Raw genomic sequence first — 15,609 nt, 5'->3', positions numbered from 1 at the left:
ATCTGATAGGTGTCACTATCTAATGCAAGTATAGAGTCAAAACTGACATTATTTTGTATATTGGAAGTATTGAAGTCAGTATGATGTAATGATGATATACAGCGTAGGCAATCATTTTTAGTAGCATGGTATAAAAATCAGGAGGTAAAAACTCAGGCAAAGTGTTTTATTTTCCAATAATTCTTCATTTGTGATATATCATTTTTCTAAGAGAAATAAATGATATTTAGTTTTTTGTATAGTAACTTTATCACGATTCATGACATTTGCATGTCAGGGCCAAGGTTGTTGCTAAAAACTAAATGTCATTTATTATTTTCATTCAATTTTAAATCAAATCATGCATTTTGTTTCAAGATACTGCAAAAGGCTTTACTTTTTATGATGAACCATAAACCCAAAAAGAACATTAATTTTGAAGGGCTTGACAGAAAGTACCTTTACAGGAATATTTTTGTGCATGACAGTTGATTTGAAATTAGGTCCATTCCTATATATCCTGGCAAATTTAATTGTTTCGACATTCTAAGTTCAACATGCTGAAAATGTAGAATAAAAGTTATAAAACTTCTCCATTATATCAGATGCACATCTTCGATGTGTATATAATTACTGTGCAGTTTGGAAAAATTGGTTCAATACTTTTTTTGAGTCACACAAAGCAGTACCCCTCAGCATAATGGACAGACAAAGCAGTACCCCTCAGCATAATGGACAGACAAAGCAGTACCCCTCAGCATAATGGACAGACAAAGCAGTACCCCTCAGTATAATGGACAGACAATGCAGTACCCCTCAGCATAATGGACAGACAAAGTAGTACCCCTCAGTATAATGGACAGACAAAGCAGTACCCCTCAGTATAATGGACAGACAAAGCAGTACCCCTCAGCATAATGGACAGACAAAGTAGTACCCCTCAGTATAATGGACAGACAAAGCAGTACCCCTCAGTATAATGGACAGACAAAGCAGTACCCCTCAGTATAATGGACAGACAAATGGAGTCAGAAGCCTACTAGACCTGCCTTTACCGTTGGCAGGTAATCAAAGTGCTGTTAACACTGGCGATTTTTGATTCCAGTGAAAAACGTAGCATGAATAAAATTTTAAAGATTGAATGATACAAAATGAAACTGGGATTACACTTTTGCATTTTTCATATTATTTAGGATTTTTTTTCCAATACATATAAATTGAATGTTGATCAATACTTCTGATTTCTGAAGTATAAACTGTAATCAATAGTTAAATAGTATCCAACTTTTTTTTTCACTTTTTTCCCAAATTTTCAAACCTGTCAATTAAGTTAATTTGCATTTACATTCAAAAACTTTATTAGCAGACTATTTATCCTACAATTGTACTAAATTAAAACCAATTTCAGTTAAAAAAAATTTCCTTGATGAAGATTTTCCAAAACTAGACACTTTTTATAAATTTGAATTTTCCCACCAATTTTACTTGGTTAAAATCACTGCTTTTCACTTCCTGTTTATCAATAGTAAAATATTAATGATAAAATGGAGATTCTGACTGATTAATGTGTTAATTGGAACATGCTTAACACATTTAATGCTTCTGGATACATAACTGCAACTTAATTTCCTAAATGCAAAGTTATTACTAAATATCTTTCAAGGCAAAAACAGAGTCTACCAAATCTTCAGTTGATTTGAAGACAAGATCTTAATTTTATTTACATAAATAATAAATTATTGAGATGAACAACTACCAGAAACATATATACTGATACTAAAAGAGGTATTTGAAGGATATAAAAGGAATTACATTTGGACTATATTTTTGTTAGTGTACTAGTGTTCAGAAATAGTAGTGAAGTTCCTATGATGAACCAAAAACCCAAAAAGAACATTAATTTTGAAGGGCTTGACAGAAAGTACCTGTATTACACACCATATAGACTTGGCAGGATACTGATATTTTTGTTCTGACCATTATTTCAGGACTATCTAACCTGGGAAAATTTAGCACACATTACCCCCTTCAAATTCCCTAAAAATTGTTTGCTACAAGCTTTAGCCACTGAATATTTCTTATTCAACAGAATATTTCTCCATCTCCTTCAATATGCTTTAACATCATACACTGCCAATTATACATCATGTAAATAACAAGGAGAAAATCTGCCAACTAATTATACATACAACTAAAAGTGCATAAAGAATCACTCCACAGCTCCATACATCAGCTCTTCGCCCATCATATTTCTCTCCCTACAACATAAAGACATAGCATTTCATCATCATATTTTTTTTGCATATAATTACAAAATTGTGTCAATTTAAAACTTTTTTTAAGAAGAACCTGACTATGAAGATTATAGATGTGTTTTTAAACATAAATAAATGTTTGTTTACATGGGTGTATAAAAGATCTGATTATGGATTGTTTACAATTTTCCATCAAGTTTTACAGAATAATCAAATTTAGGGCTGTTTATGCATTATCACCCATTATGCAATTATTGTGAGCAACCATGAGCTTTCCAAAAAATTGAAACAATCCTTACAATTCTACTTGTCAGAGTAAGAAAAGAAACCTAAACACAGTATTACACTTGTATTGTTTGATATCCTTTGAATTACAGATTGAGAAACATTAGTCCATGACATCACTGTAACAAAGTACATATTGACCTTACTTGCCTCAAAAGGCACAGGACATTTGAGCAAAAATAAAAAATACATGTAAAATCATTTGATTATAAACCTTAACCAAACTAATTTCTGATGATATTTTATGTAAATTCACAAAATATTTTTTTTAAAGTATGAAAATGGAGTTTGTCAGTTACAATCCATGACTTAAATAAAAATTTGGAATATGAATATTGATGCACCTCACAGATGAACAGCCAAAGAGAATGAACAGAATCTCTAGGATTTTCATTCAGGGTACATCCAGCACTAGAATGGCCTATGTTAATTTTTTATTTTTGCTTAATGGTGAATATGTCAAAGAGACAACAACATCACCAGGATGATTGTTCTTATATTTTTTGCTCAAATGTCTTTTGCTGATTAAATTGCTCTTAAATTTCAAAAACAAAATTAAGACAAAAAAATTGCAAAATGGCATGAGATCTTTTTTCTTCACTATGTTTACTACCCTAGCAACTAATTTCAGGTGGGGGTTATGAAATTTTAATATTTTTTTTCTTTTTTTAAAACATTACAAAAAATACACAACATAGAGTAAAATTTCTATTTAATTTCAACATAAATCTAAGGAAATCTATCCACTACACATGCACATTCATAAATCTACAATACACACAAACAAATAAATTTCAAAAGATGGTAATGTGTGCAGAAACTAAAATGACAATACAAAATTATTCAAAACAACAGGAATTAATTTCATTTCATCATTTTCCTGTTTATTGGAGATGATCGCAACTTCTGAAGTCAAACTTGGAAATTCCTATTACCAATCAATTCATTTCACCTGCCAACTGCCTTTCCCCCCACCTCCTATAGGACCCTATCCCCTTTAGCAGAACATGAAATTAAATACACCGTACTCAATGAATTTTCTATTTATAGTTGATTTTTTCAAAATAAGATAATATTTCAAACAAATTACAAATAAATGCAAAAATTGTTTCAGTTTACAATAATTGTTCTCTGACATTCAAATTATTCTTCTGTTCTGATGCTCTGGTATTCATTGATATCACATATTAATAGATACATGATTCCTATCAATTAAAACCAAGGTCAATAGAGGGGACACAACCATTCAATGACTCAATATCTCCTGTTTGTCTCATCAAACCTAACAGTATTATCTATATGTAAATTGGGTAACATCGATAGTAGGATCTGTATATCCTAACTCAGATATTGATTTCTGTCTGTACGTATGTAATGAAGCCATCCCATGTGTTTCATGTTTGAATGAAAACTAAAACTTCTGTCCTCATGGAGCTTAAATTCATTTTTTTCCTGAGTTTAGTAAGGGAATAGTGTGTTTATCTTGTTAAAAGTTTAAACTGAAAAAAACTGTATAGGAATGTAAGGCTGTATAATGAATTTAACATATATATTACGTCCTGTTACCTACATTTTATACTAAAATGGTCATAGGGATGGAGCATCAGGGACGTCCTATACACAGGCAAATATTTTTTACATGGAATTCATGTTAATCGAGCTTCATACAAAATTCATGTGAACTACACATGAAATTAAAGTGAATTTCATGAGAAATTTACTTAACACGATTTTCATGTGAACAATATGCCTGAGTTTCAAGTGAACTCTATCAAAAAGTTTATCTGCTCAATTCAGGTGAAATTCATGTGAAAATCATGTAAAATAATTTTGCCTGTGTATACATATGTAGATCCTCTGTCAAAACATGAATGGATCAAAATCTTGCTGTCAAAAGTGACATATTAAGAAAGTAATGTATGCAACTAGGATGGTATAGTCTGAAATTTTAAAGCGGACGCACATTATATGTTACAGGAAGTCTCGCATATATTCCTCTTGGTCGAGACATCAGCGATATAATAAAATAAAGATGCATTATTAATAAAGATAAATATTATTTGGGTACAGATAGCTCCATCCCTTATGGGAAAAGCTAGTAAAAATCATATTAGGACACAACACAGTCTTTTAATTCCTCAACCTGGCAAAATCTCCAACCTCAGCTTGAATAAATCACTCCAAATGTAAACAGAAAATACGAGTAAGAGCAAATGAAAAAATACCACATCTAAAAGAACACTCAAAATAAAATATAACAAGTCTATACACAAACAAAGGTGTTTTCAATCACTGCGTACTAAGTAGACCCAGAAAATTATCCTGTGTTATCACTTACTATGCAGCGTCAACCTCCCCCAACCTCACCCATTATTTTTTATTGAACATCTAAATGAATAATATAATTCTTCATGACATCTTCATTATCTCCAGAAAACTTTACATATTCTATACAACATGATTGTTCTGTTTTGGCCCATATGTGAAGAAACTAAAAGTAAAACTGCATTCATATAACTTAATCACACAAAAAAGTCTTCAAAACTGGTTTACAATCTTTTTCACTCAAAAAAATTTACATCTATTTAAAAAAAAAAAAATGTTCAGCAATCAAAACATTTTTCCTCGACAATAACTTGTGACCTAGTTATATGCAATAATAACTTTTGGGCAGTTAAAACTGCATGAACTGGATAAACATTTTTAATATGCATGTAAGCATAACATGGCTCTAAACTTGAAATAAATCAGTCCTCATCCAGTGGCTCATAAAAGAATTACTGAACTATTTTTTGATGGACAAACTTTAGAATTCTCAAAAAAAATAAAATACTACAAAAAACTAAGGATTGACATGACACATAATAATACTACTAAAATTTAATATCGATAAAAGAATAAAATGACAGGTGACATCTTTTAATCACATGACACACTTAAATATTACATGACTTCTAGCATTAAGGAAAACGACAACATTCATGACATCCATGCTTTTGATTGGTCAATCTTACCCTTATGACCTCAGGACAGGCATAATGTGGGGACCTGAATATGCAAGTCATATGATCAGAAATTTACATATTTCATAATCATTAAATCTGTAGCAAAATTATATGATCTAAATAAAGTACTTTCCCTCTTGGTCAACAGATTCAGTCTGACAGTCAATAAACTTGGTTAAATCAGCATTTATTTGGTAAATCGTGAAGATTTTTTTTTTGGTTTAAAATTTTTAAGCACAATTAAATCAAAAGGACACAGCATTTTTTTCAGCTGACTGAATATAACATTTTGTTGTGACCCCACAAATGTCACTTTTTTTGGGCATGTACTTATGGATTTTTTGATATCCCTGAATTGTCTGCTTACTTTGATGCTTCATAATTTTGAAATTTCCATGATGATTCCTACTTTGAGTTAAAAACATTGTTTTCTGGCTAAAATGACTTTTATTATTTTTGGTGCAGTATGAAAACAAAAAAATGCAATGCTATGACAAAAACTTGGTTTGAACCACAGCCTAGTATGTCTCAAAGGTTCTAAGCATCATCTGGTTTTAACTCTAGTCAGAGCACTGTTGTTATATATTTACTTAAAACATTCACACAAAAATTAATTTTGCATTTAGAAAAAAAAACCTCCAAGCAAACCTGACGATAAATTTCACAAGGAGTTTATGATTTCCATTCCTTTTTTTTGTACTTAAAATCAATACCACACAGATTCTTTTGTCTTCATCTCAATTTACAGCTCATGTTAACAAATTATACACAGTATGGCAGGTTATTTTAGTGGTTGTAAAATTTGATGATTTTGAAGCAAGAATTTTTACAAAAAATGTTGGTGTTTCTAATTTCGGCAGATGCTAAGTAGTGCAATAAGAACTTAAGTCGGGTGTAAATATTTTTCAGAATTTATTTAGCCATTTTTAATCAGACTGCCAAAAAATGCCAAAATTAGCACCCTGCAAAAATTACCCACTATATAATTTATAGAAGCAGTTAAACCCAGAAACCAATCTTATCCAGACATTAAACCTATTTATATCAATATCAATGCATTTTAAAACCTTTATTAACACATCATCTCCTATCAAAACTTTAAAAATCCTTCAGTCCAAAATGGATTCATTTAAGCTAGGTTTTACTGTACGTGGAAGCTATGTAATGACCAACCAACACATATTTCTATCTGACCTCATTCAATTACAGAGCACGGTTTGAATTGAAATAAACATTAATATAATGATAATCATAAATGACAATATAATTGTGATGAGTAATACATCAATGCATTCTTTAATGTGAAAAGTATTTTTCCTGCTATGCAAGATCATTAACAGCCAATAGGGATTAATTTGGTATGAAAGAGAAGAAACCTTTGATTGGGGTTGATATCTGGTGGCTAAAGCATGTTTCGTATTGTAATGAACAATAAAATTTGGTCAAGATTTTTCTCATCCTGAAACGCATGCAATGTCTGCCAAATGATATAAAACTACAATCAATCAATCTTTATAAAATATAGAGTTAGTGTTTCACATCAATCAATCAATCTTTATAAAATACAGAGTTAGTGTTTCACATCAATCAATCAATCTTTATAAAATATAGAGTTAGTGTTTCACTCTTGATGATGCTGTTGTTTAGTACTGAATTACTGTAGTAATAAAACAGTTCAGTTATCTCAAGATCAAATTAATAAGTTTTCAAATTCATCTTGAATATATATAAAAGTCAGGTTAACTGAAAAATTGAAAATTTAAATAATTTGCTTAAACAAAACAGACCTTGAAGACAATTTTAGATGCATTAATGTACCTGAATTCCCCCTTTTTGGTGGGGGTCTATTAATGTCTATACCTGAGAAAACCTTAGTTTTCATTTCGACAACTTAAAAATAAATTTTTCACGTTTCCTTAAGACTGATATATAGTATTTGGTCTATTGCACATTGGTCATGTCATCCAATTTGCAATTTTTATGGCCTTACCCACAGCTGGTTTCCAACATTGAGCCTTCCACCTGCAATGAAGCCATCCCAAAGTCCGCTACCCGTATGTTATTTTTATCATCCAATAATAAATTCTCTGGTTTCAGGTCTCGGTGACTAAAAATTGAAATGTAAATTTATATGACACAAATACTGGACAAGCAGTAGCAAATGTAAATAAATAACTTTAAATCTATACATTACTACATCACTTTTCGGAATGGAAATCACTCTATTTTCAATTTTATTTTTTTTTACAAATTTATTGCTTGCAGATATAATAAATATTGCAACAAACCATAAAACAGCAATATCAAACATCTATAATGTCTGCTTTAAAGTATTGCCATGTTTAAAATTCATGCAAAAAGAGGGGGGTCAAATCTTCTTAATTACAGTTCTTTATTAGAAATGTAGATGTTTCAAGAGACTCCTTAAATTATCTATGCTACTGTATCTTCAATTCTATCTAATTGCTTTGTAAGAATAATGATTTGTATATGCTTACTTTTAGGGGGAGGGGAAGAGAGGGGAAGGGAGCCATTCATGACATACTGAACATGTTATACATTTGTTTTCCCCCTAAAACCTAACATAAGTCTTAGCTGAACTAATTTATCGTTTTTTAAAGGGGTTTGGATCAGAAATATTTCTCTGTGCATGAGTAATGTTTTCTAGTTCTGCCTGATTCTAACATAAAACTATATGTTTTAGAATGTCCTAACATCCTCATGTCATGTTACGCAATTCTGCAATATTGGAAATCACACATGGATGAAAAAATACATCCCCAATAGGCATTTCTGTTTAATACTTCTCTTTAATAAACAATCCCATATTTCAATTCTGTGACAGTCATGTATCTAAGAATTTTATTTTGTTTCAAGCATCAAGTGCAGTTATATAAAATCTGTACAGACTGTGTCAAAACAAACAACCTTTACAGCACAAACAACGATGATGTCAGTGAAAAACAAATATGTGTGTGATTTCGGTCACCTCTTGAAATAAAATACGGTCCGAAGGTCAGAATTTTTTTTTCACTTTTTTTCATAACATTGCATGTCAAGGCTGGCTAAATCCGGAAACAATTGCCTCGGTGTTCAAAGAAAATATTAATTAAAACAACTGATCACTAGACAATCATCACAGACAGGAATAAAACATCAAACACGCTGTAAATTTACAGCTTTCACTTGTTTCTTGACAGCAGCCAATGTTGTTGTAAATCCTGAATCCTGAAGCAGCAGCAAAAAAAAACTTGGATCATCAAAAAAGGGTCAAAGGTTGGGCAATGGGAACTGCACATATTTTTGTATTTGTCCTCATGACAATCACCTGAAGTTTTGTAATGAATTGGACAATGGATAAGGAGATCATACACATGACAGTTTAAATCTCCTTGTCAGTTATCTAAAGGTTACAATAGCGCAATTATGTCTCCTCGGTATTCAGCCAGATCTTTACACCAACATGCAGCCCAGTGGAAAATACAGAAACGTTCACGATTGGTTGATAATAAAAAAAGATATTTTCATGAAAAAATTGTACGAACAGTAAGGTACCAAAAGTATCAAATTTGAAAGCTAGCAGCCCATATATGTGTATTTTATGGAGCACTTAAGGCTTAGGGTGGCTACTGAAAAAATGATGTTTGAAAAAGTATCCCCCTTTTTGAACCTTAATTTACGGGCAGAAACGCCGCATGACATGGTGGTTTTTATTTCAAAATTTAAAAGCTATATGGGTGTATTTTAGTAACATTGTGTTAGATTAGAGAAATTTCACCCAGATCTATTTTTAGATTTAAGTGGAAGTGAGGACCCCCCATATGGAAATTGCATTGTGAATAATTGCACTCTTGTACCCTATAGCTCTTCCGTAGGCAATTGTCATACAAAGAAAATACCAATGGTATCCTCTGAAAATCACTATTATATACGCTGTAGACATCAGACATATTATTTCCCAAGAAGCATCATCATATAGCATCCATCATGTTTTACAAGTTTCAGTGTTCTAGAATTTTTCAAAATTCTATGTTTCCACAGGAAAACTCTGAACGAAGATTAATTATCCTACACTTGAAGATTGCTTTCCAAACTTACAAATTCTTTAAACAGTTTAAGCTTTCTACTTGCAAAATGGATTATGGGGAATAATGGCCAACTTTCCCATTCCATATTTGCACTTGCCCAGGGTAATGGGAATCCTAGAACACTATAGTCACATTCATTTAGTTCTGTAATTAAGCAATGCTTGGTAACTAACAACTTCATTGTTATTAAAGCAATTAAAGGAGCAATTAGGCAGTCATTGATGTCATAACCTGATTACATTAAACTTAGAGGAAATCTATGGTTAAATTAAGTCACAATAAATGAAAATCAAAATATATGAACAGAATTTAAAGACTTTGCCTAGGCCAGACTCATTAACAGATTTTTTTCTAAACACATCAATTATATAATATTATGTAATACATTCTTTCACCATGTATTTCCCTTAAAGACAATAGGAAAGTAATGGCTCTTTATATTATTTGATCATAATTTGTTGACACTGTTTGTACATAAAAACATTGAAGTTGCGACCAATTTTTAAATGTGTCTTCATTTGACAACATCGATATTTCTATTGGCATCAAAGTTAAAGGTAACTTTGTCAAGTAACAGAGTTGAATTAAGGAGGTAGACCTAAGATTATGGACACAACACAATCTCATATAAGCATCAATGTAACTTGGATTTATTTAATTCTGTTTCAAATGAAAGCTTGGGAGGCTTTGGTGAAATTAAATATGATACAAACATATCACTGATTTCAAGAGTTATGTCCCTTACCCTAGGTCTCCCTCCTTAAACCAAAAAGAAAAAACCACTAACTGTCTGGCTTGAAACATTGCAACCAACAAACAAGAAAATGCATGCTCTAAAGTTCATCTTAATGACAATGTTACTCTATACATCTATAAATAATACTAGTTAGCAGATATGCGTCCATAAGACAAGGACCTATCACCCCTTCAAAGAAACATGGAACAGGCTGACCTGAAAGTATCACACAGAACTAGCACTTCAGACCAAATCTGGCGACTTTCACAAGAATTTTCAATTAAAATTTCAAACCACTCCAAGAAAGAATTGCCAAAATCCTGGCAAGAGGTATTAGAAAATCTAATAAAGATGTGGGACTGAGCCTAAAAGCCTAACAAACTATACAACTCTCAAGCAGAAGCAGCACTCTTAATTTCCAAGTGTTCCAATAAAAGTGTTGCCGAGATTTATGGGATGAAAAACAAAGTTGCTAGTACTGTCATGCTACAAATGTATGTAAGTTCCAACATATATACAATAAGTTCAATCAAATCAGACCCATCCATTTGTTCTATTCAGTCACTGCATACAGGATCCAACACTTCTTTTTTCTGTGCCCCGTGCAGGTCCAGGTGTTAAAAAAATAGGCCTGCAACAGCGCTAAGCTTGTCGTAAAAGGCGACTAAATAGTGCTCAGAACCCTAGCCGGGGGCTAGGGCACTCTGCCCACAGAGCAACTGGGATGTGTGCCCCAGGTGGTGGAATGGGGTACCCCTGGCATGTTAAATGCTGGGGTTGTCAGGCTATAATACGGAAAACCTGACCACAAACCATAGTGGTGCACCATATTGGGAAAGATGCCATGTTCCTCGCACGTTAAAGAACCTTACTGGTATTCTCCCGTAGTAGGAACCATAGGGCTCCGCCACAGGAGGCTAAATTGCCCGACCGTACCCACCTCTCCCTATTTCCAGTGGCAATCGAAGTTTGTTGACTCTATTGTCCTTGTGTCCCATCCCTTTTTCATTTCATCATTTCATGTTCATTTTATCATCAATTTCATGTTCATCGTCTGAATATAGCTGAAATATTGCTGCTCGGACGTTAAACCCCAACAAATCTTTTTTCTGTTCAGTAACGAGCTAAAGTTGTAGATACTGATTCTATTAATTTTTAAAACGAAAGCAATTCAATTGCAAATTCTCCAAACATCTTTTTTAGGCTTTATTTTGGATTTGTGTCATGAAAGAAATTCTAGCTTATAATTGTTTGTCTATGATTTCATCAGTTGTTACCAGAGAACAATGTAAGAAACGTTACAACATCTCTTTGGACCAATGAGATTTTAAAGAGAATGCAACACAATCACACAATAACCAATCACTCCTCTGTATTTCCATCAATCAGTGTCAAAGAACTGGAATCTTCCTAGAGACAAGAAATATTTTTCCAACACCAATTAGAAGGTGTGAAAATCAATTAAAAATGAAAGAAAGAAACATACTATAACAGACAAGAAGTTAATGAGTGGCCAAGAAAAAATACTTACACATAATACAACTCATCTAACTAAAGTTGCATTTCCAAATGTTCAAAGGAAGGTTGCTAAAATTTGTGCATAGAAACTCTTAAAAGCAACTGGAGATGCAACATATACAAGCAAGAAGTAGACCTGACAACCCAGCTACACTTTTAAAAGATACAACTTACCGAGCTGAATCTGCATATCAAAATATGGCAGGTGTTTCTAGAAAAGCCCAAGAGGCTTATCCTACCGGAGCACCTGGCCCATGGTCCTAGATTTTAGTGGAGTCAGAGTTGCTCATTTACTTTTGTTACTTTGTATGTATTATTTTGGTTATTTTATGTTCTTTGTTGTGTATGTCTGTTTTCCATGTCAGATTTGTCCCTGGATTACATTCTTTTTATTTCCACTAGAATCTTGGTTCCATTGATTTCTTTGACCATGTTTCCATTGCCTAGTTTACTAGGCAAATTAATAATGGTCTACATGGCCCCTTTTTTGTCATTACTGGGGTAAAACAAGTGCCAAAAATTCAGGACCATTACATGTGTCCACTTAAGATATATATCAGGAAGAGGCATAAACTTTGACTGCATTTTCATTTTTAGTATTTTGAGTGTTACTTGTTGTGTTTGTTTTCCTTGTCTGTTCTTTATCCATGGTATACATTCTTTTGATTTCCTCATGAATCCTTTGATTACTCATTCAAATGGTTCCCATGAAATTAAGGCAGCTTTTCCTTTATTTTTTTTTCTTCAGTTTTTGTGACTGCAAAAATATGGGTCCAACAAACATTACATACATAGACAGTAGTAAAACTTAATACACCGAGGGGCATAAAAATAAATGACCTAGCAATGTTTTAAAATGCCATTAGCAATTAACAATAAAATAATGATACAACATTTTATCATGTCTGTGGTGAATTTGATGCATGGAAGTGCATCAATAATACATTACGTAATCAACATGGCAAAAAGTCCTAAATTCATTCTTTTTTTCTTTAAATGGAATTACAGATTGACTCTTCCTACAGATTGTTAGTTTTAATCTTAAAGATAACTCCATATTCTTTACCTCATATTTTATTGTCACACATACTGTGAATTACTATACTATTAAGTCATGAATACAAGTTTCAATGGATGCCGACTGGTGAGAATTATGTTGGATCTTTTAATTTGTGAATTTCAGTTAAAATCATCAAGGAAAATTTAAACATGATACATCCCTAAATCCTGCACGGGGTCAAATGTACTTATATATGGCTTAGGATATCCCACACAAACTGACTGAAAAAAAATGCCCACTGTTACTAAAATAGAACATAAGGGTCAAAATGAAGAAAGTGAAAGTTCCTCATACAGAATGAATGTCAAGTATGTGAGCTCTAGGACCAAGACAAATGAAGTTTTAATGGCCCTAGACCTTGGACCAGTGGTAATTGTCCTGACACCATGGAAGTTATATGTAGTCCTCAATTATCACCAATTCTCCATTTCACAAGATTCTTTGCTGGAAACATTCTTACGTGATTGTTACTGTAGTTATTTCAAACATCTTAGACTCCAAAGACAAGTCACACTCCCTACACAGGCAAAATTATTTCACATGATTTTCACACTACCTACTATTATTTCAAGTGACAAAAATTAGCCTGAAGACAATTTACACAGTAAGATGAATTCTCAATATTTCTCAACCAAATAGGTCCAGACATCACTGCCTCTCCTTAAAAATAAACACTACATGTATTGTGGAGGGTAGCTAATTATTTAGTCTAGTACGGCAGGAATCACCAACTGTAGAATAGTTAGTTCAGACACAGGTTCTGAGATTTTGAAAAAGGGGGTATGAAAAGAAGGGGAGTTCTAGGCCTTTATTTGCTCATTTGCCAAAAATTTGCAACAAATTAATTAAATTTTCCCAAAGAAAGGGTGGTTCCAACTCCCAGACCTCCCCCGTCTTAGGATCAACCGTTGTAGAACACAAGAAATATGTTGATGCATTATATTCTAGTCCAATCAAATAATTAGGTCTTTTGATCCTATCAGCACTTCACCATTAGATCAATAATTGATCAACCCTTTGAAAGCCACAGAACCAAAAAAAAATTTAATTACCTTCCATTAAACCTTTTTTCCATAGTTCTTTAGTCTCTCTGTATATGTAAATGATGTCAGAAAAAAATACTAGAAGGCCATAAAACACCATTTATCATACCTCATAAATATAATAAAAGCCATTACATCTACATTTTTTTTGTATTTATTGGCCATTATTGCACAATTTTGTTTCAATATCGACTTAGGTAAGCAGTTAAACCAGGCTTGCATTTACTTCTGAATTGCTTGACCACTATGTAAGATTAGATTTATTACGACAAAAAAATTGATGTAATTTATAAAAAAGTTACTAGGATAATGAAGGAAAATTAAGTTAAACAGAAAAAAAAACTTTGGATATCATTAAAATAATGCTCTACATACAGAATGTCACCAGTTCGTTAGAACTAAAATTAAGTAAAGTAAAGTGCACAGAGAAGACAGGGAATAAATTTCAGCTCTTAAGCAGATTATAAAGATCAAACCTACGCTCTTAAGGAAACTTGACAAATCTTGGGGAAAAAAATCTGTGAAATCTGTGAGCACTGACTCACAAGTGATAACACTTTCAATCACGATACAGAAAATATAAACAAAGACCTCGGTAAACAGGAATTTATTGCCTTTTTTTCTGAAAATAAATACCACCAAGTGGCATACCTACAGGAAGAATGTGTTAAAATTTCAAGCCAATGTGATGTGTAGTTGCTGAGAAAACTGTGATGGGAATAGAAACATGGACATGGGTAAAACTTCAGAGCAGGGGTATAACCATGCACACCCACTGTTTTACACTTGGCCTCTTTTAGATTTTTTATTTAATTTTACCATATATTATGACTATGGCAGAAGTCTAAAGCTGAAATAATTTGTCTGAAGAATCTTCTGGCCTCCTTAGGCGTCAGTCTCCCTTTCTTCACCAGGTAGTCAAATAACTCTCCTCCGGATACATGTTCTAAAACTAAATACCTGAAAATATATAAGGATTAAACTACTGTCAATGGTAAATCAACCTATAGTATGGTCAAACAGCCACATATGTCATCTATAATAGGTAGTCTGTCCTTAAAAACCATCAATTTCAATGGTATCTCATATACAGTAAAACAAAATTTTATCTTCAACCTCTTTTCAATATTTACCAGTCACTGGGCATATGGCTATTGACCATAGAGACTTGGACAGAATTAGAGGCTATTATGCAGCTTATGTTAGGCCTGACTGATAATAAGAGGCTATTCTGCAGCTTATGTCAGGCCTGACTGAGAATTAGAGGCTATTCTGCAGTTATGTTAAGCCTGACTGAGAATTAGAGGCTATTCTGCAGCTTATGTTAGACCTGTCTAAGAATTAGAGGCTATTCTGCAGCTTATGTTAGGCCTGTCTAAGAATTAGAGGCTATTCTGCAGCTTATGTCAGGCCTGACTGAGAATTAGAGGCTATTCTGCAGCTTATGTCAGGCCTGACTGAGAATTAGAGGCTATTCTGCAGCTTATGTCAGGCCTGACCGAGAATTAGAGGCTATTCTGCAGCTTATGTCAGGCCTGACCGAGAATTAGAGGCTATTCTGCAGCTTATGTTAGGCCTGACTGCTATTTTTGGTTCCATAAACCTAAATGATGATTATGAATATCAAATTTCACCAATTT

The 15,609-nt window shown here is 32.8% G+C and overlaps 1 protein-coding gene across 6 annotated transcripts in view; it reads right to left on the bottom strand.

Annotated features, from left to right (window-relative positions):
• The window catches only part of LOC148610728 (serine/threonine-protein kinase BRSK2-like), a 64,841-nt gene that overhangs the window by 21,183 nt on the left and 28,049 nt on the right, over positions 1 to 15,609 (bottom strand). For all 6 annotated transcript variants that reach the window (XM_088596010.1, XM_088596011.1, XM_088596012.1 and 3 more), the window contains exons 4-7: positions 14,789 to 14,929; positions 7,515 to 7,631; positions 5,534 to 5,567; positions 2,169 to 2,237 (exon numbers count right to left, since the gene is read on the bottom strand). In XM_088596010.1, coding sequence (XP_088452136.1) covers positions 2,169 to 2,237; positions 5,534 to 5,567; positions 7,515 to 7,631; positions 14,789 to 14,929 — 361 coding nt within the window. The remainder of the gene's footprint in view (positions 1 to 2,168; positions 2,238 to 5,533; positions 5,568 to 7,514; positions 7,632 to 14,788; positions 14,930 to 15,609) is intronic.

Source organism: Perna viridis, chromosome 8 (assembly GCF_037379345.1).
Source record: "Perna viridis isolate PV_CMFRI_1.1 ecotype Kerala chromosome 8, ASM3737934v1, whole genome shotgun sequence".
NCBI lineage: Eukaryota > Metazoa > Mollusca > Bivalvia > Mytilida > Mytilidae > Perna > Perna viridis.
This window is presented reverse-complemented; position numbering and strand designations above follow the sequence as displayed.